This window comes from Silene latifolia, chromosome Y (genome assembly GCF_048544455.1).
Source record: "Silene latifolia isolate original U9 population chromosome Y, ASM4854445v1, whole genome shotgun sequence".
In the NCBI taxonomy this organism is placed as follows: Eukaryota; Viridiplantae; Streptophyta; class Magnoliopsida; order Caryophyllales; family Caryophyllaceae; genus Silene; species Silene latifolia.
Window position 1 is genome coordinate 331,435,426 of NC_133538.1, and position 27,154 is coordinate 331,462,579.

At 37.1% G+C, this 27,154-nt stretch overlaps 1 protein-coding gene across 1 annotated transcript; it reads left to right on the top strand.

Annotated features, from left to right (window-relative positions):
• The first annotated feature begins 7,491 nt into the window (after positions 1-7,491).
• On the top strand, positions 7,492-13,508 carry LOC141631406 (uncharacterized). Its single transcript, XM_074444082.1, has 7 exons — positions 7,492-8,017; positions 8,078-8,778; positions 9,171-9,338; positions 9,464-10,442; positions 12,824-12,890; positions 13,218-13,303; positions 13,453-13,508. The coding sequence occupies exons 1-7, from the start codon at positions 7,492-7,494 to the stop codon at positions 13,506-13,508; spliced, it is 2,583 nt and encodes an 860-aa protein (XP_074300183.1).
• The last annotated feature ends 13,646 nt before the right edge of the window (positions 13,509-27,154 follow it).

Genomic DNA, 27,154 nt, shown 5'->3' on the forward strand with positions numbered 1-27,154 from the left:
CACTCTTCATTTGTTCGTTTTAGTCTTAAAACTTTCATTGAAGTGGTTGCGTTATTTTTGGTCAATTACGAATTCTGACAAAACTAATTACCAAAACAATTTATCGCTTTAATGTACTTAATTCATTTAAGTACATGAAACATAGTCCATTGTAAGTAGAAGTGTTAGTCAAGAATCAAAACCTGTTTGATAATGAATAACTTTAATCTATACTCTTTACAAGAGATCCTTAGCAATGGTTAATACGAGGTCTTTAGAAGAAAATTCAAATTTTGTCTTTAGTTACGATGTTTTAATGGAGTTTTGAATCAAAAACGAAATGATATCGTATATGAATAGTGGTAAAGAAATAGAACAATATAAAAACGGAATAGTGGAAAACTTAACATTTATCGTTTATTAATACTTGAAAAACAAGTATAGCATTTACATAGTGACCTCTACCCAACTATGATAAATGATTCCAAGACCCAAATTCATATCGACTTAGGCACGGTATGGTCGATGAAACCCTTATCAATATAACTCGGTGGATTAACGTTTTAATCGATTCTACTTTTAGAACTCTTGGTCGATAAAATTACTCTAATATTTATCTATAGCCCGGAACACATGCAACTACGGCCGCGAATACTTCCGTTGAGCTCAATCCAAATTTCGAATAAATGTGTCCATGATCCAAGTCCACATCAACTTGGGCACGGTATGGCCGATGAAACCCTTATTAATATGAACTCGGTGGATTAACATTCATCACCCACTTCCCCTACGTAACAAGGTTTGTACCCCGGTAGGGCCGAGTGCACTCCCTCGCGAAATAGGTTTTCATGGTTTCTACTATTTGGTAAGGCTATGTCTCAATTAATTGTTTTAGCGAGAGGTCATGTCAATTTATTATCTATCACGTTTTAAGTGAACCAAAGCGGTGAACTACGATAATTCTAATTGACACGGTCGATAAACTCGATAAGACAATGCATGTTTAGTTATGGCGATTTAGCGATGCATGTGACATAAAATAAAATGCAAGCATAAAGATAAATAAATCCTAGTATGGCCTTTCCTAAAATAGAAAAACTATTTAACTATTACATATGCGGAAACCAACTCCATTGGTCCCTTGAACTTCGGTTGTGGCACGCATCTCGAGGTAACACCGTCTTTATGTATCGCCATTCTTGAAGAAATCCGTCTTTTGGAACTCCGGAATGAATAAAATTACATAATAAATTACATAATTTCCTATTATACATTTGTAACTAAAATAAAATAAATCTATTAAATTACAAAACGGTGATACGAGATCACAATAAAAATTACAACCGAATCGATATTCCCATACATTTCGGGAAATACCAATTAAAATCTAAGGCCATACTAAGTAAAATTACATAATTCAAAATTACATAAATTAAAAATTATGACAATCATAAAGAAAATGCAGCATTATAATATGTATGAACATGCTCAATTTTATGCTAAATCGCCTTTAATTAGCCAATATCGTATATTACTCGATTTTTACGGATTTGCGTGATTTCAACATTTTATAATCACAAAAATACATAAACTCATATTTATGCATAAGTTAATTACCCTAACCTCTTAGGACTCAAAATATAGTCTTCACTAATAATTTGACCATAATTAACTTTCATTTACAAAATTGTTCATAAATGGACCAAAAATTACAAAAATAAGCTATTAGACTTCAAATGAATCCAAAAATTTCAAATAAATTCAAAATTTGAAATTTAAATTCATGAACATTCTGAAAAAATTCCATGACACTCATAATGTTCAAAATCTTAGGTTAAAAATTTCGAAAATTTTCCGGAAAAACAATGTTGCGGTTTATCGATTTTAATAAAATAATCATAAAACATGGAAAAATTATTTTCATTAACTTTTCAATTTTATATCTGAAAAATATAACAAAATGCAACATTTGACATTTTTCCTAAGTCATAGATTATGTTTTATTAATTTTCCACTAATAATGTCACTATTTATGCTATTTTTACACACATCTTGTAAAATTCATAAATCATGCTAAAAGACTTCTTTATAGCCAATTATTTTACACACATCTTGTAAAATTGCATGTGACAACATATTAATTTTCTATGACCAGATTCGAAATTTAACTCATATTAACCTATTTTTCTCTTAAATTCGAATTTAATGATGAAAAATTCTTTTTTCGAGCATAACAAGTCCAAAAATTATGAAAATTTACAGGTTATCTCAAAATAATATATGTAACAACATATCCAAAAAGCAACTTAAAATTCGACGTATAGCTAATTTTCGACCAAAAATGACATTTTTACTCAAAAAATCACATTTAAATGTCATTATAGAGAAATATGAACAATAAAAATCCGTAAAATTAACCAAAATATCCTAAAACATTTTAGGACCAGAAATATTAACATGCATGTAATAATTTCGTGATATATCATAATAACACAAATTTTACAAGTTTTATTTGTTATTCATATAACTCGGAAAAACTTTTAACCAATTTGCATGCAAACAACCGTGGCTCTTGATACCGATTGAAGGAAATGTAGATTCATATACATACTAACATATTCATATATGTCAAAAATAATTTGTCATAAAATTAAATGTGGATTTTATGCATGCAAACAATATAATAAAGGAGAAGAAATCATGTCCTTACATTGTTGTTTTCGGTTTTATGGGCACAAAAGAAATCTCCTTTTCTTTTTTTCTTGAGCTTTCCAAATGGAAGAACAAGAATTCAAGAGTAGAATTCCTCCCAAAAGCATATACCCAAGGAATACATCTTAATAAACCAATACTATTTAGATCTAGTAATAATAATGGTTTTACAATAAAATTGATACAAATAAATTGTATTTGGGCTCTTGATTATTTCGGTCAAGAGGGGATGTTTTTGTGAGATTTTATTTCTCTAGAATTATCATAAATTGTAGAGAGTTTTTTTTAAGGATTTTCTTACTCTAAGAAAAATAAGATGGGAGGAATGAATGATGTAAAAGAGAAGAGCTTTCCTCTCTTTCTTGTTGGTGGTCGAAAAAGGGGCATTGGGTAGTATGCCCAATGCCTTTTGTTTTTGCTCTTCACAAGAGACTAGGCATGCAAGCCTACTACCTAGCTTTTATCATTGTGTCTACCATTAAACAATTAACACAATTTTATTCCACTAACTCCTTATAATTTCGGTACATACAAAATAAAATGGATGGTCCATTTTATTTTGTCATTTGTCAATTGTAACATATGTGACATGTTACTTGACATATGAAATTGTAATGTATTTTTAACATATTAAAAATCAACATACTCATAAAATATGTCATATACAAAATCGACTAGTAATTCGTAATTACTTGTACCAAAAAGGTTTCCAAATTATAAACTACAACATTCTGTATTTATAATAATTTATTCATTCCGTTTCAATTGTTTCTTTAAACAATAATTTCATCCAAGTAATAAAATAATTCAATTACTTAGACCGTGTCTTATTTAATCATATTTACAATAAGATACGTAAATTATACTCACAAAATCATCCGTCAATTTTAAGCAATTTAATTAACTCATATCGGTATACGATTAATTAAATAATCAATTAAGAGTATTTCCCTATAGGTATGACCTAAGGGGATCAACTGATCACCACCGTCGCACGACAATAATGTCAAACTCTAGTCAGCCAATCATTACCGATATATGTTGACCAGTTGATAGTAAAATATTACATCCCACATGTATTCTTAAAATGAGATTTTAATAATGATATTTAAATCATGTGATCGCACTATTGTTGAGGACACATTTCCCAACAGTTTTTGCATCCGTTATACCTAAAGCCGATGGAAATGATATTAATTAAAAAAAAAACAATTACTAAACCCTCATTATTATACAATGAGAACAATAAGAATTCCCCACACCAACCACGTCCTTCCCTCGCTTCTCATGGATTCTCCCTAATTCTACTCCGTCAGCACCACACGACTGCCTCCCTACACCAACAACTCCCTCCCTCACATCTTCGTCACCACCACACGACTGCACAAACAAGTCAAGAACAATACGGTAAAGTTAATAAACCAACAGAGTCACTTCATTCGCAATTGGTTTGATTAGTGCAAAAGGAAAAGTGGCGATGACGATAAAGATGGCCGCATTCCAGTTTCAAGTAAGATCTTCTATTGGGATTAATTGTAATTTCTTGCATTATTTTGTGAACATGATAAGAATTGGGGGTTACTGTTTTGTTTTTTTGTTTTGATTGATTCAATCAAGCTATAGATTTAATACAAAATTTTGTTTGTTTGTTTTGATTGATTCAATCAAGCTATAGATTCAATCTAGACAAGGCTATTGCTTCATCAAAAGAGTGTGATTTCCAGGTTTTTTCTATCAAGTCTTTTACTCGCACTTCCCAAACTATATTGAACTTCAATTTTATTAGCTTTAGAGTCTAGAGGGTTTGACGAATTAATTTCAAACAAATAAAATGGCATCCTTTTCTCCTTAATCCTTCTGCCCCTAAAGAGGGTGTGAATAAGAGAGATTTTGTCAGACATAAGTTTGGTTCTCGTTCAGAACAGATAATTGCGTGAATGACAGATGTACCTCTCTTTAGACTCCAATTTATGAAATATTTTGTATTTGCACAGTTGCGTCTTAGATTTGTGGCGAAATCATATTATTTCTTGAGTTGCAGGTATACAGGGGTCTTGGTCTTGAGTACAACATTGATGGCCTAACGTAAGAGAATTAGGTGTTGAATTTTGGTTACCTAGCTTGACACAATTAAAGGTTAGTATAACATCAATAATGGAACGGAGTGTGTGAGTCGGGTTGTGAAGTTTGTTGTTTCGTTTTTGTTTATACTATATTCCGTCTTATACTGTACGGTGCTGTATGCATCTAGTTCATTATTTGAATGTGCTTTTTGTTGTTTCATAATACTAATTTATTATGTATACTAAGCACACTCGTCATCCATAACCACCATTAACATGGTAAAAATAGTAAGGAAGGTTTTAGATTTTTGTAAATATGTGAATTTGTCTTTGAGTTATTATTGTTGGATTGTCAAATAGACGCTTATGCATGTGTGCTTTAAAGCTAGGAGCTAGCTGCATCTTGCTTCATACAACATAATCGAAGTATTGTTCATTCAATGAACAACAATGGAGCTTTCAATATAACTGAATACTCAAATTAGTTTGTGTGTTTATCAACTCATTGCATTCTGGTGTTGTTCCTATTTGATTTGTTCTGACTCATATTTGTGCAAATGAGGGTGAAGTATTCCTATTTGATTCGCAGGCATCATAGGCAAAATGTTATTTTTCTTTGTGTTTGTACACAAGTCCAGCTAAGAGTTTTCACATTTTTGTCTATATGATGATAAACTAATAGACGACTAGTGAGCCTAAGGGAGTGCTCATCTCTAATGAGACTGTTGTCACTGTTGTATCAGGCATTAATTTCTCATTGAAGAGCATCAATGAAGAGGTGTGTTCACTCTCCAACGTTATCCACCGTAAATATTGTAAAAGCGCTAGATCACTATAAGACGGTCTTACTCAAAACTTCTCTTGTTCTGATTTCCTTGCCTTTTGTAATGATGTGAATCCACAGCTAAGGCAAACAGACATGTATCTGTCACACCTTCCCCTAGCACATATATTTGATCGAGTAGTCGAGGAATTATTCATCTCAATTGGTGCTTCATTTGGCTATTGGCGCGGGGTAAGTAAAATCTTAACTCAAAAATAGTGAGCAAAAGAAAAAAAAACCTACAGATAGAGAGAGAATGAACGACTATTGCCGCCATTGTTTTGCGTATGGCTAGGAAAACTAGCCAACAACGTCAGCGTGACATGAACCTGAGAGGAAGGAGTATCATTGCTAAGAAGAAGGACGATGATGAAGTGATAGAAGAAATTGAAAACATGGAAAAGAGTAACCCTAATGCTGCTCTTGCAGGACCAGATGTTGATGAAGTAGGCAAATCCAAAAAGATACATGACATGGTAGGAATACCAGAATTGGTTGTGGAGACGGACGAGGAGGGAGAAACTGAAGAGGAGATAGAGGAAAGTGATGAAGAGGAAGAATATGTGAAAGACAGTTTGGAACAGGGGATAGAAAACCCTGAACAGGGGATAGAAAACCCTGAACAAAATGAGGAAACAGAGACTAAGGAGATTGAAAATATTGAAGATGATAAAAAGGACGAGCAAGAGGAGATGTTACAGATCCAAATAGAGGATGTTGAAGAAGAGGTAGAGTACTGGAAGCAAGCAGTAGTGTGTTTTATCCTAGGTGCTAACCCCCCATGGGAGATTGTGGAAGGTTTCATAAGGAGAATATGGACAAAGTTTAACATCGACAAAATTTTATTCATGCCAAATGGGATTTTCTTAGTTCGTTTCAAAACATTGGAGATGAAAGACAGAGTTCTAAGTTCAGGGCATTACCTCTTTGATAATAAACCCATGATTGTCAAGCCGTGGGAGAAGGACATGGAGATGAATAAGGAAAATGTGAAAACTGTGCCTGCGTGGATTAAAATTCATAATCTGCCTATCAAATTTTGGGGCAAAGGTCTTCCTAAGATCACTAATTTGGTTGGCAAGTATGTGAAATGTGATGTGGCCAAAGAGGAAAGAACAAGGTTAGGGTATGCTAGGGTTATGGTGGAGTTGCAGGTGGACCAACAATTGCCAAAGTGTGTATCGTTTAAAGATGAAAATGGAGGTGTGGTTAAGGTGGATATCGAGTATGAATGGAAACCTGTAACTTGTAAGAAATGTAAAGGTATGGGTCATGAAATGGAGAATTGTAGGAAGGGGGAACCTAAGAAATTAAGCCAGCAACCTATTAAGAAGGTATGGAGGCCTGCTCAGAAGGTGACTGCCCCTGCTAGGGCTCCTGAGCCAGCAGTCCAGGATACTAATTATGTGGATGGGAGAGCTGCTGTGGGGTTCCAGACTCCTAGAAAGAGGTTTGTGAAGATGCATAGCAATGAGAGACCAAAGGAGGGGTACAGTAATGAGAGTTTTGGAGCTTACTCCTATAAGGAGGTTGCTGCCTCCCCTCCTAAAAAGATCAGTTCTGAAATGGGTAATGAATCAAATACTATTTTATCTAATGGATAGGATAGGCTTTTGGAACATAAGAGGAATGAATAGAGTAGGCAAACAAAGAGATATAAATAATTTTTTGCAAGCTAATAATATAGGTTTATTTGGTTTACTTGAAACAAAAATAAAGAATAAAGCCTTTCAAAAGGCTTCAAATAGTTTTTCTAATTGGTGCATCACTACTAACTCTGGATATCATTCTGGAGGACGCATTTGGATAATCTGGAAGCCATCTTGCTTTAGGGTCAATGTGATAGAATACAATGCCCAATATGTGCATATGAAAGTTGATTCTTTGGTGGATAGGAGGAGTTTTTGGTTAACAATGGTGTATGACTTCAATGGACAACATGAGAGAGAGCCACTGTGGGATAGCTTGAGGAAGAATTCGAATTTGGTAAATGGGCCATGGGCAATTGCAAGAGACTTCAACTGTGTACTGAATGCATCAGAGAGAGTAGGGGGTAATACTCCAGCTGGTGAAATGGAACCTTTTAGAAGATGTATTGCAGATTGTGGGGTGGTGGATGTTGCTGCAGTAGGAGCCTTATTTAGCTGGAACAATAAGCAGAAGCCTGAGGAACGTATATATAGTAGAATTGATAGGTTCTTGGTCAATCAAGACTGGTGTAACTCCTTTTCTGATATATATGCTCACTTTTTGCCTGAGGGTTTGATGGATCACACGCCATGCCTATTAAAGAGCACTAATCACAGTCAGGGTAAAAGGAATTTCAAATATTACAACATGTGGGGTGGTTCAGAGAAGTTCATTCCTTTGGTGAGGGAGAATTGGGATCTTTGGTTTCACTTTGGTACACCCATGTTTAGACTGGCAAAAAATTTGAAAGGTATGAAAGCTGTTCTTAAGGAGCTGAATTAAGAGTGTTTCAGTGATATTGAAAATGCAGCTACTATACTACAGAAAAAGGTGGAGGGGTTGCAGGAACGGATTAACAGGGATCCTACTAATGTGCAAAAGATCACTGAAGAATATGAAGCCTCTCTTCATCTGCAGGAGCTAGCTAAGGCCAGGGAAAGTTTTGTTGCTCAAAAGTCTAAGCATAAATGGATAAAGGATGGGGATGCAAATACTTCATACTTTCATGGTCTGCTGAAAAGGAGAAGGAATATGAACAATGTTGCTATGATTGAGGACATGAATGGCAAGGTGTGTGATACTAAGGAGCAAATTCAGAAGGCTTTTATTGATTATTATCAACTTCTACTTGGATCAAGTAAAGAGACTAAGAAGATCCATAGGAGAATCATTGCTCAAGGATCTGTTTGTACTGCTGATCACTGGCATATCCTAAGGAAACCTTTAACTGGGGAGGAGATTAAAGAAGCCCTATTTAGTATTCCTGATATAAAATCACCAGGGCCAGATGGTTACACGAGTAAGTTTTTCAAAGATGCTTGGGGGGAGATAGGAGGGGATGTTATAAGAGCAGTTCAAGATTTTTTCCAAAGCAGGCAACTTCTCAAGAAGTTTAACTCCACGAATGTTACACTTATTCCTAAGTGTGACAGGCCAAAGAGTGTACTCCAATTCAGACCAATTGCTTGTTGTAATGTTGTATACAAGGTTATATCAAAGCTGCTTTGTTCCGTACTAGTCAAGTGTTACCTCACATTGTAGGACGAAACCGGGAGCTTTTATTCAAAGAAAGAAGCATTCAAGAGAACATCTTAATCTGCCAAGATTTGATCAGGCTATATGAAAGGACTCATGCTTCAGCAAGATGTATGTTCAAAATAGACTTGCAGAAGGCATATGATAGTGTAGAGTGGTGCTTTGTTGAGAATCTTTTGGAGGAGCTTCATTTCCCGTCTGATTTTAAAGCAATGATTCTTCAATGCATTACTACAACTACCTTCTCCCTCTCTATAAATGGAGAAATGTTTGGCTACTTCCAGGGGAAGAGGGGCTTGAGACAGGGGGATCCTCTCTCCCCCTCGATTTTCACACTGTGTATGGAGTACCTGAATCGTTCCTTGCAGTATGCTTCATCAAAGCCTGATTTTCACTACCATCCTATGTGCAAGAAACAAAGTCTCACTAGTCTTATGTTTGCTGATGATGTCATGCTCTTCAGTAAAGGGGATGCCACTTCTATGATGTTGTTGTTACAGTCCTTTTCTACCTTTTCTAATGCTTCTGAACTGCAAGTTAGTGCCTCAAAATCTAATGCCTACTTCAGAATGTACCGAGCGGCTTAAATCCGAGATATTGCGAGATATCAGGATTCAGTGAAGGGAGCATCCCTTTTAAATACCTTGGTATGCCAATCCAGACTACAAGACTCTGGAAGCAAGATTGTGAGTGTCTTGTGGATAAAATTTGTGCGAGGATACATGGGTATGGGGCAAGAAAATTCTCTTATGCAGGAAGGTTAGTCATAGTCAAGAGTGTGCTTAATTCTCTTCATTCTTACTGGGCATCTATGTTTGTTCTCCCCAAAGGAATCATCAAAAGGATTGAAGCAGTTTGTAGGAACTTCCTTTGGGATAACTCAGCAGATTACAGGAGGGCTCCTCTTGTGGGATGGGACACTATTTGTAGACCTAAAGATGAAGGTGGTTTGGGGATTAAAGACCAGGAATCTTGGAATAAGGCAATGGTAGGAAGACTGGTGGACTGGGTTGCTACACAAAGGGACTCTATCTGGGTTAACTGGGTGCAAAGTAACTATCTTAAGGGTCAGGAGTGGATGGAATACAAGCCTAGTTCGAACTCAAGTTGGGTTTGGAGGAGAATATGCAAGGTTAAGGAAGAAATGAGGAATGGTTATGTTAATGGGGAGTGGAGTGTTCAACCAGGAGGGTACTCGCCTGCTGGTTGCTATGACTGGTTCAGAGGAACAAGGCCAAGAATTCAATGGGATAAGGCAGTTTGGAATGGGTGGACAATTCCCAAGCATCAATTCTTGGGATGGATGGTTGCTCATAAAGCCCTGAATACAGCTGAGAGACTAGTCAGGTTTGGAGTGATCATTGAAGATAAATGCTACCTGTGTGGCATAGCTTCTGAAACAATTGAGCACTTGTTTTGTGAGTGTCCTTATAGTAGAAGAGTGGTGCTGGAGCTGAACAGGAACACGACCTGGACATTCCCTGTCAGGGACTTGGTTGAATGGTGCAGTTTCAGAACAGGCACGGGGCTTCAGAAGGGAGTGCAAAATGCCATAGTGATGAGCCTGATGTATCGTATGGCAAAAGAGAGAAATAGAAGCAGGAATGAGATGACTCTGCTTAGGCCTGAAAGGGTGGCAGGTGCTATATTGGAGAATATGAGGTCAAGAGTTCGAACCCGGGAAAAAACAATGATGACTCTAGCATAACAAGATTGGCTGATTAAAATGCGTCTTCTAGAATGATATCTTTTGTATGATCACCATAATGTAATTATTTTTTCATATTAATATATTTCTCACATTTCACCAAAAAAAAAAAAGAAAAAATCTTAACTCAAAAATTTACTTTTTCCTTCCTAAATATTTAGGTTGATCTCACATACTCCCTCCTACTCACTATATTCTTCCCCTTTACTTTTTATCCAAGAAATAAGGAAATCAATTAGGACCACACAAAACACACTACCCCACATGTCATTGAATTTGCACCACACAAATCAACCCAAAAAAGGAAATAGGGAAGAAAACCCCAACAACCGAATATGGAAATAGGGAAGAAAACCCTGAATAGGAGGAAGTATGAAACTGTCGCACATAAGACTCGCAGAAACCTTACAGCCATTATTCATGAAATGTCGAGTTTTCTGTACTTTGATAACTGATTGTTTGTTCAAGATGTCAAGCTGTTATCTGAAGACTTTAGTAACAGCAGGTTTCGTGAATATACTGAGCCATTTCACTTTATTCCCTGCGTTACAAATACATCTCGAGAAAAAACTGATGTGACCATGTTTAGCGCATATTTAGCCCCCGAATTAGCCTTGTTCCCATGCTTTTTAGTGCATATTTGGGTCATTTATTGTCTTTAGTTCTTTGTTTTGCATATTCTTTTGAGATTTTGATCCCTTGGTAGGAAAGGAGTGCAAATCTTGCATTTTCATGGCAAACGAGACTAAATTGATTGAATTCGATGACCAAGCATCAAGGAGAGACAAGATTAGAAGGCCTTTGTACATATGATAGTAGATGAGCAATGTTGAGAAAGGATCCTTGCATCCCCGAGGAAATCCCCAAGGATTTTATGAAGAAAAGGGAAGAAAAGAAGAAGAAACAATGCTGAGCTACAATCCGAGCGGATTGCCTTGAATCCGCCCATCCTCCACAGCACAATCCGTGCGTCTTCTGCCAAAGACGCCCGGGTTAGCAGCCACCAGAATCCGCCCGGATTCCCTTGAAGACGCCCGTCTTCCCCTGCTACAATCCGCCCGTCCCGACACCAATACGCCGGACTCCACCAAAGACGAATTCGTCTCTTCATGCATCAAAGAAAGAAGCCCTTCCTTCGAAAAATACCGGCTTCTCCCTGTTCAATCTAAAAAGTGTAATTACTAGTTTAGCCCTTAGTTAACCCTAAAGCATCCACCTAATTTCCACTATAAATACCCCATTAGTCTAATTAGAAGAGCATGTTCTTCTTATCAATTATTAGAGTAGTTAATATCAATCAAATCTCTCTTTAATATTGTAATCAACAATTAATCAACTTTTAATACAAGTTTTATTTCCTTAATCTCTCTCTTGTTCATCCTTTATTTTGGGTAATTGAAGATTATTTGGGTTATTATTGGGAGATTGACAACCTCTCAATCAAGCATCAAGTACTTCTTTTATTCTTTGCTTTATTATTGGAATCATTAGTAGGTATAATTCTCTTAATCCCTTTTTAATTATTGCTAATTACTTTCATTTATTCATCACGTTTCCTTTTGTTGGTATGATTGACAACCTTGCTAGCATGATCAACATGATAATGAGTGAGTAGTGACCTAGCTAGGGTTAATGGGTAATTATGGTAAACCAACACGGGGAATGATTCATGCTTAAATTAATATGCTTTCATGGTTTATTTGCTTGCTTGTTTTGATCTCAACTCATGCACATGTTATGTTTGATGAAATGTGAGCCTATGAATCCTTGCATTTTTTACCCATCACCTATCTTTTCAATTAGACATGTAAGACATAAACCAACTTGAGTCTCATTAGACCATGCATGTTGTTGAGTAGGGAAGACTAAGTCGACTTGTAGGTGTTGTACAATCTAATCGATTCGGCTCTGGGACCCAAACTTTCCTAGGATTGTAAGATATAACCCAACTCAATCCATCACAAAAATAATTGCTTGCTTATAATTTGAGAACATGTTTGTATGATCAATTCCCATGATTCCCCTATGACCCCATGACACCCTAGTGCTTTTTATCAATTTTTTACAACCCTTTTATTTCATCTTGCTTATTTATTTTCATTGCTATTTAGTTAGTGACCTTCTACATCAACCCAAATTGTGACACCCCTAAGACACCACTAGTTTTGATTCGGACGTGACCCAACGACAACATCTATTCAATTGTGAACACGAAACGGACCGATCAGAAACCCACACTTTAAGCATTTATCGATACAATTCTAGTACTACTCATCTGTTTAAGCTTCTGATGCTTTGTTGTCTGACTCTCAGGTTTAATGGAAAAGATCAAGTCAAGTGGTACCGTTGAACGTACATTATTCAATCTCGCCTACTCCTAGTAAGTAAATCACTCCTTGCAAATTTATCGTACTGAGATCTGCAATTTATGTTCCCCTCACTATATTGTTCCGATAAGTATCTTCCCATGCCCCCTGTATTCGTGTCAGACAGTCAATGATCATCCAACAAACACTTATGAAGACTAGACATGAGCATAGTGAGCATAGATGACCAAAAGAATCGTTATTATTTTTGTTCTTTAATAATATGTTTTCGAAATTTTTATAATATGAAGACTAGGCAGGGGAGTGGGAGTGGGAGTGGGAGTGCAGAGCCCTACAAATAAGAACATTTTTTAGAAGTGCTTTTTAGTTCATTTGACTAGCCGGAATCGTTTTAGTGGCTGCTCTGTGCAGTTGTTGCGCACCTTCTATGCGAAGTTGAATAAAGATGAGGCTGCCAGAATGGAAGGTTTACTCCTTTTCACACTTAGTAGGCTATAAAATGAGTAGAATACTTGATTACTTCCTATCTTTTTAATTTTACTACTAATAAAAGGCAATCTAGAGGTCAAAGCTTTTAATTTTGCTGTTTTCCGTTACTTTTCATTTCTTTTGCAGCTGTCAAAGGAATTCGCCGTGTGATGCGGGGTCGAGACTGTATTTTTGATGTCTAAAGATCATGGTAACATTCTTCTGCCTTGCTTTTGATCAGCCCAACAACTATCACAAATTTGTTTATGTATATTTGATGGCAGGTTTGATATACTAGCACCGTATCATTGATTTGATTACCTTTGATTAAAATACCTCTCACAAAGAATAAAAAGTAAACAAATGACCGAGAGTAAGGGAGTACTATTTATTTTATTCTATTTGCTCGTCTCTAATGGCATACTTCTCCATATAGCAGCATAGAATTAGGTGGATATTCATTTGGTAAACAAGCTATCTAATATGTTGTTGATCAGCCTATTGTCAATGTTTTCTTTATATGTGATATCATATTATGGTTTCATATATACGGGCGCTTCATACAAGCTACGCGGTATTTTGTTTTACCGTCTTGTCTGCGATTGTAATCTGCCCGTATTATTGGGGCAGCGATAAAAAAGATTGGCTAACCCTTACTAAAGAGTGACTTAACATTGCAAAAAAATTTAGGACTATGTTTCTCCTACACTATAATTTTGTATATTGCTGCCATTGTTTTACTTCAACATCCTTGCCTTATACGGAATGTGAATGTGGGAACGACAATACTTTGTGTAAGCCATCATTTATGTTATAACTCATTGTAGCCTCAACATCCTTACCTTCATTGAATGTCGGCGGCATACTCCTTATTTCTTTGTTTTTCGTTCGCTTTTTCTTGCAGCATTGCAACTCTGATAATTAGCTCAAGGGTTTTACCAAATCTGTGTTCAGAGAAGTTTTGCGGACACCAAATTTGACTGAAAGAAGCTCTCAACTATGCTTTTGATCATCCCAGAACTTGTCAATCTCTTAGTGGGGTTTGTGGCATCGAGTTTGGATTGATATAGTTTTATGTAAGTTTACTAGATCTTTAGAGAATATTTTGTATAGATTAGCTTAGTAACTAAGATGTTTGTGGGATTATTGTACTTTGGATTGTATTTGGAACGTTGTTGGGTTGAATAAAATGTAATGTTGTTTTACATGTGATGTATTAGTGGTTGCTTGGATTTTTTGTTGCAGGTTTTTAAGTTTTCATATTCGGATTGTGAGTTCTATGTAATTTCCGCAGCAAATTTTTATATATATAAAAAAGCATTAATAAATTGCGTAGGTTCTGGAAAGAAATGATGAAAATGAGAAAAATGAATTGGCCCTCAAACAAAATATCAATTGCATCAGTTATGATAACAAATGACGCAAAAACTAATAAAAATACATGAGTTCTTTAAAGAACTGACACAAATAATAAAGCAAACACATCAGTTATGATATCAATGGCGTCAGTTTTTAAAACACAACTGACGCAAATGGTGTTTTTTTGTGTCAGTTTTTAAAGCTTAACCGACGCAAGTGTTGAACTTTTTGCGTCGGTTCCACAACTGACGCATATCAAATACGACCCCTCGATATACGTCAGGCCACAACCTACGCAAAAGGGCCTCTAGAACTAACGCAATAGAGGTTTTTTCCATTAGTTATATCCTTCTTGACATGTAAGCCCATCCTCCTGATATGAATAATGAAAAAGAAATGGAAGGGAAATAGGGATTAGAACGATCGTACCAAGCAGTCTTCACATTCCCTTGACAATGCCTCAAATGTAGTGTTGTATCTATGTGAGAAGAGATCAAGAACACAAGTATATACAATTCTACACTACTAAATTAAAGAACATGTTTTTGGTTTTTGAATTTTTGAATTTTTTATGGATTTTGTTTTTATGAAATTAAAGAACATATTTTTGGGATTTTTCGAAATTTTTCAACTTTTATGTATTTTTGGAATATAAATTCCCATCCCCCACTTTATTTTGGACATTGTCTTCAATGTACATGTAGGAGTAGGAATGAAAAAGAAATACATGTTTTTGGATTTTTAAAGTTTTATGGAAATTGAAGTACAAATGCAATGATATGAATGCATGCTCTAACTAAAAGCAATTCTATATGACATATATAACAAATGAATGCAATCTAAACTACATTAAATGATGCATGCTCTCTATGTAAATGCTTGGGTCACCTATGATCAAACCTCCCTAAACCGATTTAAGCACTATTTCTAGTGTAGAAAGGAATAGGTTTGGTCATTAGTGACTATGCATGAATTCTAGTCTATATGCAACTAACTACATGAATCATGTGAGATATATTACAATGCAAACTACACTATATGAACTAACTAATGTGAATTCAATATGAAGTATTTCACAAATGCAAGCTAAATGTATATGTATATAACTAAATGCAAGTGTAAATGTAATGCAAAGTCAAAGGATAGGATATCTTACAAATGGTGATTTGAGGGAGGACTCCACCAAACTTATTCCTTGTTGCCATGGTTTTTGATGTTGTCCATGTTGCTCAATGCTCTCAATAACCGGTCAAAGGCTTGGGCACAATCCTCAAATAAGCAAAGATAGAACCATGACCACTTCAAAATGGAGTCGAGCCAATCCTCCACAAGGGGCTTTTCATTTAAATTTCTCCCATTCTCTACCGTCTCCCTCAAATATGGTGATGATGATAGCATTCGGATTTATCAATCCTTCAAGAAGAGAAGGAGAATTCTCATAACATTGATGACGGGATAACTTAGGAATTGAGATTGTGGGTGCCAAGTCTCCACAAGTAAGCTCATTCATAGCTTTGTTCTTGAGCTTCTCCACCAAGTACCTTTTATACAACGATTTGACCTTTTGGAGAAGGTTTACCATATCATCTCCAACGATCATAGGTTTCATGGTGGGTGCAAAAAGGTCTGCATAGTCAATAGAAAAGAGACATTCATCTTCTTCATGGAAGCATGCCTCAAACTTCTCAAGGATGGGCTCCTCAAGTGAGGCAATCTCACCACTCCATTCCTCTTCTTCATTCCATAAGTCCTTTCAAGACACATATTCCGCATAAGCTTCTTCCATAGGCTTGTCATTATCGCTATCTTCATATGAATCATATATGGGGGTTTCACTCCTCCTCGTTAACTCTTTCTCCATCACCTCAATGTTGACATCAAATGACACACCCTTATACTCACAAAGGCTAAGAGTATTTGGCTTACTCAACCTCATATCTTCTTCATTAAACACCACACTTTCATACTCATAAGAGCTCAAGGAGATTGGCTCTTCCCACTTCTCACCAAAGGTAACTCCTTCAAACTCGCATTCATGATCAATGTCTAAGGAATGGTGAGGAGTAGTTACTTTGGCTTCCTTCATTTGCGCAATTTGAATTGTCAACTCCTCACCATGGGTAACAATGCTTTGAAGAACATTGTCCCTATTTTGGTTCTCCTCTAGCACTTATTTGAAGAAATTTTGTTTATCTTCCATCATTTGGAGAACCACATTTTGAATGTCAAATTCATGCTCATCTTCTTGTTGTGGGTGGGTATGAGACTGGTTGTATTGTGGCATTTGGAATTCATTGTAAAGTGGGTATTGGGAGGGTAGTGTTTGTGGATATTGGATGTGGGGGTTTTGGTGGGAAAAGTTGAGGTAGTCGTTAGGATTTTCATTGTATGAGTTGTAAGGTAGGTTTGTGTTGACTTGCTCCTCAAACTCCTCATACCCATTCCAGTCATACTCAAAAGATCCACCACATACTCCATATGTCAAGTCTTGAGCCATCATCATAGCTAAGAAAAGGAAACAACTACAAGCACGGAAATTATAATAAAATGGTAAGAACGAACCTTGAGGAACAAGTTCCTCAAGGATAAAGCACAAGAAACGAAATTCCCAAGGAACCAAGGCTCCTCAAGAAGAAGCACCACTAAAACTAAACAAAAGAACGATTCAAATACACAACACAGTCCCCGACAATAGCGGCAATTTGATGAAGCGCATCGTTGTACGCCCTCAAACACATTTATACCCAACTACTAGCATAGCAAGCAATTCGGGGTCGATCCACGGGACGGGGGTACTCAAATTTTTCAATCTAATTAAGGTTGCACTAAGGGTAGTCACAATTGAAATGGGCTGAAATTTCTAAACTAATGAAAGCAATAAAGTAGAACATTCAATAAAGCAAATGAAGATTGATGCATGTCATTTATATTATGTTTTACACCCTATTTTACACGCATTTCAGAGCCCAATTATGTAGTTTCTGCTACTATTTTCCCTATTTCCGTCTACTTTCGTGTTTTTGTATAAAATTGCATAAATGTGAAGAATCCAACGGAAAATGAGCCAAATCCGTTCCCGAGTGTTGAGCATAGGATTTGACATGAGGTATTGACTCGAGGAATGAGCTTGGTGCTCGTTTCAAGGCCTAAAGATAGCAAAATCATGGGTGCGTACGAGTTTAACAAGCAAAGAAGCACTTCACGATATTGCAGCCTACTTCAGATGGAAATATCTCGAGTTCTATTGCTGATAATCGAGTGATTCCAATTGGAGGTGAAAGCTTATCCTCTTAGCTTTTCAACGCCGTGTAGAAGGCCTGATTTGACCACGTAACAAAGAAATGGCAGCTCTTTTAAGATCGTTGCGCGCTGTAGAATTCGTCCGAATGCATTACTGTACAGCACTCTTGGTCGATCGACTGACCTACATGGTCGATCGACCAGAGCACGACAAACAAAAGCTACTGTTCAGCAAGAGTCAGTCGATCGACTGGCCTCAGTGTTCGATCGACCACCCCACGAGCTGATGCGTAAATTAAAAGACGAGAAGCCCATTGTAATTAGGTTTTAGGAAATAAAAATCACGTTGTATTCCTATATAACGTAGCTTTAGGTTTCAGTTTTATCATCAAGCTTTACATTCAGTTTTTATCAGATTTCTATCATCAGTAATTAGGGTTCTAAGTTTGTTTCGTTTTCAATACAATTTACTTTTGCTTTTCGGATTCTTCCTTTCTCTGCAATTCCATTCGGTATTTTTCTGTTCCATTAATCAGTTTATTTACTTTTAATCATGAATTCGTCTGTTTTATGTTACTCGTTTATTTAGCTATTTTAGTCATGAATTCATCTGTTTTATTTGTCAATTTTATCGTTGTTTTTATCATAAACATGAGTAGCTAATTGCCCAGTGCTAGGATGTAGGGGAACTGTAGAAGTAGGCGGCATTAGAATAGTAGCCCTAAATCGCGCCATGGTCGATCGACTGGGTTCCCTGGTCGATCGACTGGCCTCGTGAGATTACCATCGTTTTAATTAATTTAATTGTTATGTTTGACGAATCAAATGCATGCGACTAGTTAAATGCTTAGTATTTGACCGACCCAATAAGATCGAAAGATAGGGAAGGGAGATACACTACCAAATTAAGACGACTAAATTAATTAGATCGAAAGATAAGTTAATTTAGACCTTTTAGTCACTTTTCAGGACGAAAGTTAGTATTAATGATTTTAGGGACCTGTAGCGAGATTGAAAGATGCTATCTGCGAGAGTGGCCCGAGATGACCTCTTATTTTCCCGTCTCACGTGTTTGTTTTAGACTTACCTAGTTTGCTGCCGCCGAAACTATAGTGAACCGATCATCTTAGCACCCTTTTAATATCTGTTTTCATCAATTAGCTTAGTCTACCTTTCATTTATTGTCATTAGTATAGAACAAATCAAACCAAAACCCCTTCACATTGTTACTTTAAGACTAGAATTAGACAATTAATAATTGCATGCCTCTCTGTGGTTCGACCCTGACTGCCACTAGCTATAGTTGTAGTTTGGACTTATAAATTTATCTTTGGTGTACAACGACAGGCATCAAATTTTGGCGCCGTTGCCGGGGAGGCAATTGTTTAAATTTTTAGTTGTTTTTCATTTTAGTCTGTTTTTCGCCTCAAGGGAAGACTAAGTACCTTGAGGCAGTTCTTATCTTCTTCTTTAGTGTTGTTTACTTCCAGTACTTCAGGAGAGTCCACTCATGTTCCATTCTTGGGAACAGCAGGTGGAGATTTGTGGGAGATGTGGCGCTGAGGGGCATGATTCTGTTATATGCCCAGCGGATAATGATCAAGTCTATGCTTTTCATTATTCAAGAGCTCAGTTTTATGTGCCACCACATCCGTACTATCAACAAGGCTTTCAAGAGCCTTCATATTCCTTTGCACCGCTTCAGCAAGACCCTCTTCCTTCTGAAGAGAGTGCGGAATTGAAGTCTATGGTGGAGATGCTTAAACTCCAAATGCAAGAAGAGGCTGAACAGAGAGAAGCTTCTTTCAAAAGACTTGAGCTTCTCTTGGCTCAAGTAGCTGCCGAGCAAAATGAGGATATGTATGACTCGGAGGATGATGATTTGGAGGTAGATGAAGCGTCAATTGAAGACTTCAATGCTGTGCCACATGAAGAATTCGATCAAGCAGATTTGTGTGGTCGAACGATTAACATTGCAGAAGGGAGAGCGGTCGATCGACTGGAACCAGTGGTCGATCGACTAGAACCAGTGGTCGATCGACCAGTTATGCTGGAGGAGGAAACTACTCGATCGAGTAGTGACGCTGTTCGATCGACCCCTGCAGCCTTGGGAATTGTTAAATCGTCACCAACGCCTATTCCGGATGACGATGAGAAGGTGAGTGAAGACCATTCCTATCCGATTAGAGGTAATTCTACTCCTTTAGTCGATTATGTATACCTTCTTAGTCCTTTTGTTGAACCATTTGCTGCTGTAGAATTGACGCCTCCGCCCAGTTTAGGGACAAATTGGAGGAACATCGCTTTGTTTCTCTTTCTACAGGTCATGACAAGTTCAAAGACCCCGGAGGTGAGTTGGGTATTCCTAGCTCAAGTCCTGGAACTCGGATATATGATCCAGGAGGAGGTCTTGATGAGGATGTGCCGTCTAAGAAGAAGCTGTGCGCTGAGGTAAAAGATTGGGATCCGGATGCTGCGAGACGTTGTTGTTCTTCCGTTGCCTTGTTGTGGAGGCCGGGAGTAGATTTGACAGTTGCTGAAGCCACTGCGTTCAGTCAGAAGCCTAGTAGTGGGCTAGTGACTTGTGCTTTTTGATGATCGAAAAGTGGGTCGAGCTAGGACCGTCTAATCTAGCGCTACCGGGAGGCAACCCGGAGTTTGAAACATTTCGTTTAATTTGGTTTTGGAACATTTAGCTTTATTTGTTTTTGTGTGCTCTAATAATTAGCTAGACTTTAGACTGTTACTTTGGGTTTTGCGCAATTTTGGGCGCGTTATTATGTGTATTTGCAGGTTTATAGACCATGTTGGTTCAATTTATTGAGCTAATTCGAAGAAAATCAGAACTTACAGCTGGTAATCCAGTCGATCGACTGACCTGTTTGGTCGATCGACTGAGCTGCGAATTCCAGGAGTTTCTGTTCCTGTTCACTCTAGTCGATCGACTGGGTGATGTGGTCGATCGACCATGTTCGCTACTGTACCTGTTTTCGATCATTCCCCTGTTGAGTTTGATCGATTTGTGGAGTTGAGGGAGTCTTTTCTCCCCTTTATTCTCCGAGTCATTTATGTTTTTTTCCGTTTCTTTATTTTACACATAATTTTGCGTTTAATAAATTGTTTTCTCGGAATTATGCGCGGTACTTTTGTTTGTCTTTTTAGGTACTTATTTAGTAGCACTGATAGCTACTGAAACCTCCTAGCTCACGCTGGTTTGGGGAGGTTTCCTTTTGCTACGCTTAAAGTCTTGTGAGTTTCCGAGTCCTTATTTCATGTCCTTTTTTAATTTTATCGCAAAATCTCATTTCCTTTTGCTTCTTTATATATGATTTTGCACAATGGGGACATTGTGCGATTTGGTTTGGGGAAGGGTTTTGCGTCTCATTTGTATATGTTTTTATTGCATTTCTGCTTCACGTTTATTGCATTTCAGTTTGCATTTGTCATTTCATTTCCTATATATACAAAAATCCAAAAAATTGAAAAATTTCAAAAATTGACAAATTCAAAAATTGCATGTTTATTTTAGCATATAGGTCGAGTCGGAACGGTAGTATTTCAATGATGACATTGCATTTGCATCTGTTTATGCCTAAGCCCTGCTAATTGACATGTTATTAGTAGAATCATTTGCATAGTCTACGAGTTTTCGTTAAATTTCTTGCTGAACTTGAGACTTGACTTTGATTTTTGGCAAACTACTTATATTTTCTGAGTTTTAGAGCCTATAACTAGTGACATCTATGACCAGTTTATCTAGGAATGTGAGTAGTTACTCCTTATGAGACATGTTACATCAATTTGCATAAATATGAACTTAATCTGCTTAATACCTGTATGCATTCGGTCTGTGGTTTGTTGACACATGTGGAAGAGGTCACCCCTTTATTCTTTTTACCCATAAGCTCCACACTGCCAAAAATAGCCTTTTTGTCCCGTTTACTATATCCTACATTTAGCCTGCCTTGTCAAGCTAGTAGTTTATGTTCTGGGATTGTTACTTCATTTTTGGTAGTTAATGCTCATTTTGAGATGATGTTGGGAAGATGAAAAAGGAAATAAAAAATAGAATTGAAAAGAGAAAAAGAAAAAAAAAAGAAAGAAAAGAGAAAAAAAGAGAATCACGTACTGTGGAGGGCGGTCGATCGACTGTCCATCTTGGTCGATCGACTGAAGGCCGAGAAGGAAAGAAATCAATTCGCATAAATTCAAAGTCTTATTTAAATGGCGATTTTTGCTCCCATGTTTCATTCGTATATTATGGGGAGTTGATTTATCATGGAGATTGTGAGTTTTGTGCTTGCTATAGAACCGTTTCGATTGAATTTTGAGCAAGAAGTGGATGTTGTCGTATGGTTTTGTTTAGGTACTAGCTTGATCATCTATATCTCCACATTCCCATAAATGTTTTGCCCTTCTTACCCATGACCTCACATATCCATATTTACCTCGGCATGTGTCATCGTCATTTGTTTGGTTGGAATGAATATGTACGGTTGTAGATATTATTTTCATATTATATTGCAGGCAAGTGCTTATAGGTCGTAGTTAGGTGAGTGTCACTACAAAATGAATCCTTTCTATCTTATACATTATTCACCTGTGCTTATTGTGTGATTTGAGCGACCCGTGAGAGTCCAGTTTGATAAGTCTCTATAGTTGACGGTTCAGCAGCTTTTAACGACTACATAACTCGTTTGCATGATTCACATTGCCAATTGATTGTTAGTTGTAGCATTAAATCGGTTTAGGCTATTCAGTTTGCATTTCGCTCTGAGATTGAACTCGTTCCATTAAGTTTTAGGATCGAGTCTAGTTCTTGCTTGGGGACAAGCAAGGGTTTGGTTTGGGGAAGTTTGATGCGTGTCATTTATATGATGTTTTACACCCTATTTTACACGCATTTCAGAGCTCAATTATGTAGTTTATGCTACTATTTTCCCTATTTCCGTCTACTTTCTTGTTTTTGTATAAAATTGCAGAAATGTGAAGAATCCAGCAGAAAATGAGCCAAATCCGTTCCCGAGTGTTTAGCATAGGATTTGACATGAGGTATTGACTCGAGGAATGAGCTTGGTGCGCGTTTCAAGGCCTAAAGATAGCAAAATCATGGGTGCGTACGAGTTTAACAAGCAAAGAAGCACTTCACGATATTGCAGCCTATTTCAGATGGAAATATCTCAAGTTCTAGAGCTGATAATCGAGTAACTCCAATTGGAGGTGAAAGCTTATCCTCTTAGCTTTCCAACGCCATGTAGAACGCCTGATTTGACCAAGTAACGAAGAAATTGTAGCTCTTTTAAGATCGTTGCGCGCTACAGAATTCGTCAGAATGCATTACTGTACAGCACTCTTGGTCGATCGACTGACCTACATGGTCGATCGACCAGAGTACGACAAACAGAAGCTACTGTTCAGCAAGAGTCAGTTGATCAACTGGCCTCAGTGGTCGATCGACCACCCCACGAGCTGATGCGCAAATTAAAAGACGAGAAGCCCATTGTAATTAGGTTTTAGGAAATAAGAATCACGTTGTATTCCTATATAACGTAGCTTTAGGTTTCAGTTTTATCATCAAGCTTTACATTCAGTTTTTATCAGATTTCTATCATCAGTAATTAGGGTTCTAAGTTTGTTTCGTTTTCAATACAATTTACTTTTGCTTTTCGGATTCTTCCTTTCTCTGCAATTCCATTCGGTATTCTTCCGTTCCATTAATCAGTTTATTTACTTTATTTTGTTCATAGTATAGAATTGCTAGAATAGTTTCCCGGATGCCAAATTATTGTTTCATGTTACTCGTTTATTTAGCTATTTTAATTATGAATTCGTCTGTTTTATTAGTCAATTTTTTCGTTGTTTTTATCATAAACATGAGTAGCTAATTGCCCTGTGCTAGGATGTAGGGGAACTGTATAAGTAGGCGGCATTAGAATAGTAGCCCTAAATCGCGCCATGGTCGATCAACTGGGTTCACTGGTCGATCGACTGGCCTCGTGAGATTACCATCGTTTTAATTAATTTAATTGCTATGTTTGACGAATCGAACGAATGCGACTAGTTAAATGCTTAGTATTTGACCGACCCAATAAGATCGAAAGATAGGGAAGGGAGATAGACTACCAAATTAAGACGACTAAATTAATTAGATCGAAAGATAAGTTAATTTAGACCTTTTAGTCACTTTTCAGGACGAAAGTTAGTATTAGTGATATTAGGGACCTGTAGCGAGATCGAAAGATGCTATCTGTGAGAGTGGACCGAGAGGACCTCTTATTTTCCCGTCTCACGTGTTTGTTTTAGACTTACCTAGTTTGCTGTCGCCGAAACTATAGTGAACCGATCATCTTAGCACCCTTTTAATATCTGTTTTCATCAATTAGCTTAGTCTACCTTTCATTTATTGTCATTAGTATAGAACAAATCAAACCAAAACCCCTTCACATTGTTACTTTAAGACTAGAATTAGACAACTAATAATTGCATGCCTCTCTGTGGTTCGACCCTGACTGCCACTAGCTATAGTTGTAGTTTGGACTTATAAATTTATCTTTGGTGCACAACGACAGGCAACAAAGATGTAAACAAATAATAAAGGATACTAGGATGTCATGGGATCATATGGGAATCATGGTAAGATAGCATAAATGAGTTATATAGATGCAAGAAATTTATTATTGTTGGAATTAAAGTAGTTCATGTCATATAATTCATAAGAAGATTTGGGTCCCAGAGCCGAGTCATTTGTGGCTTTACAACACCTACAAGTCGACTTAATTCTTCCTATTAAACTACATGCATAATGAACCAATTCCTAGGGAAACTTACGTCTCGGAGCCGAGTCGGTTAAGACATTACAACACCTACAAGTCGACTTAGGTTTTCCCTATTTCAACTATAAGCAAGGTCTAACAAGGCTTGAGTTGGTTTATATCTTACAAGCCTTGTTGAAAGGATAAGAGATGCGTAAAAAATGCAAGGTTTCATAGTCTAGCATTTCATCAAACATGATATGTGCATAAGTTGAAAAATAATAAGCAAGCACTCATATAAACTCATTAAGCATAAATCTATCCCATGATTAACTCCCCTAATCACCCACTAGACCTAGTTAAGAGACTATTCACTACTCATCATGATTATTATGCTAGCAATGATGCCAAACATCACAACACAAGTGAACATGATGATTAAGCAAGACAATAAACACGAGATTAACAAGTAAATAAAAAAGGGATTAAGAGTGTTACCAACTTGGAGAGTAAAGATTAACATAAATAAAGAAGAATCTTTGAATAAAGAAGAAGACTTGTCACTTAATCTGCAAATACATACCCAAGAGATCCAAATGTAAACAACTTGAATTGAACAAAGGAAATGGAAGAATAATAGAAGAAACCCTTTTATTAATGGTGGAGAGTTGTCAATTCCGCAATACAAACCCAAGAATTTTTCAAGTACCAAGCTAAATCTATGATTGTATGAGAAATTATTGAGGAAAGATTAATGTGTAATTTGTGGAAATATTAAAGACTAATCTATTCTAATCTACTCCTAATGAAGGCTTAATCTAATCTAAGGAAGCTTTTTCTAGTCTAAGGGAACTTGGTTCCATGATTATTACATATGGAGGATATATATGGTGGTACATCATTAGGTTAAGCAAGGGTAGAATAGTAAATAATAATGCTTAAGTGTCGAATAGAGATTTGCAAGTCCTGAGGGACATGCGCGGATTGAGTAGCAACTCCCAAGGAAATCCGTGCGTCCTGGCTTGAAGCATTCTTGGTCCTGTAAGGTGATCCGCTCGGGCTGACATCGGGACGCTCAGATCATAAGCTGAGACGCTCGTCCTGAGCTCGGGACGCTCAGATACTGGGACAGGGTTTCTTCTCCATTCTTGACTGCCTAACAATCCGCTCGTTCTGGCTTAGGGACGCCCGTTCTGAGCTTGGGGACGTCCGTCCTGAGCTCGGGACGCTCGGATCATAGGTCAGCTTGTCTATTTAAGCTCGGATTGTAAAACGGACGTCATTTCCTCATCCGAACTCCTATTGGAGTGATTCAAAAGCCTAGACCACTTGATTTTTCGATGCCATTTCATCTATCATATTTCACAACCAAACAAGCAACTCTTGGTTTGGTTCCAAGCAATTTCCTCTTATAATGGCTTCCTTCTCGTCATCCTTGCTCAACAACTTGTGGGGATTGATTATTAGGTCGTGGGGGTTGTCCTTCATTACCTTATAACTTCATTTATTGAACTACGATCTTTAGCCTTGGTCTCCTCTTCGATGCTTGGTCGTTGAATTTTATCAATTTATCTCCGTTTCATTCCGTTTGGGTAAGGTTAGTACACCTCTTCTACAAAGGACACCAAACGTCATAGAATATGCATAATAGGAAGCTAAAAACAAGAAACGACCCTAATACATACCAAAAAGCATAGCAACTAGGCTAGTTAAGGGACTAAATGTGTGTAAATATAAGTCACATCACACATACTCTCAAATATTCTCTAAGGGTTTCGGCTCAAAACTGAGAGGGTCATGGTACGAATTAAGGCGCGCTTCTTAACCACACTAAGAGGGGCACCTAACAGTTTCTACCCGGGGTTTATTTTATTAGACACATCCTACGTTCATTATTGTTCAATGGTTTAGGCCTGAGGATCGTTTTGCTCTGATACCACTTTGTAACACTCCCATTTATTTAGGAGCCTTTGGCAAGACATCCCAAGTAAATGAGAGCACTACCATCTCGGTTTTCCGAGGTAGTGAATAACCAAGTACAACAAACCAAAGTACTTAAGATAAAATTTAGCGATTACATGTTTATTACAAATTAACCAAATTAAAACTTAATTTAAATTAATTACAACTCGCAGCGGAATAAATATAGTGAATAATAAAACTATATAATCTAGAATTCTAGGTAGACTAGTCGAATCCTCACGCGTCCCCATAAGCTACCAAGTCAGCAAATCTTAAATATTTGTCAAGTCTGCTCCCTAGTTACGGTTCATCACAGTTGTTCACGGATACAGTGTCAACCATGAGGTTGGGTAGGAATAAAATAAACAACAATAATTACTTAATATAAATAAACAACCGCACTAGCACAACCAATCGATATCCAACCATCGCCAACTCATCCAATCATACCGTAACTAACTGAATGAATTCACTGGCAGTAGCACAACCCCCTTAACACCATGCCATGCTCAACTCAACTACCAGTGATACTCTCA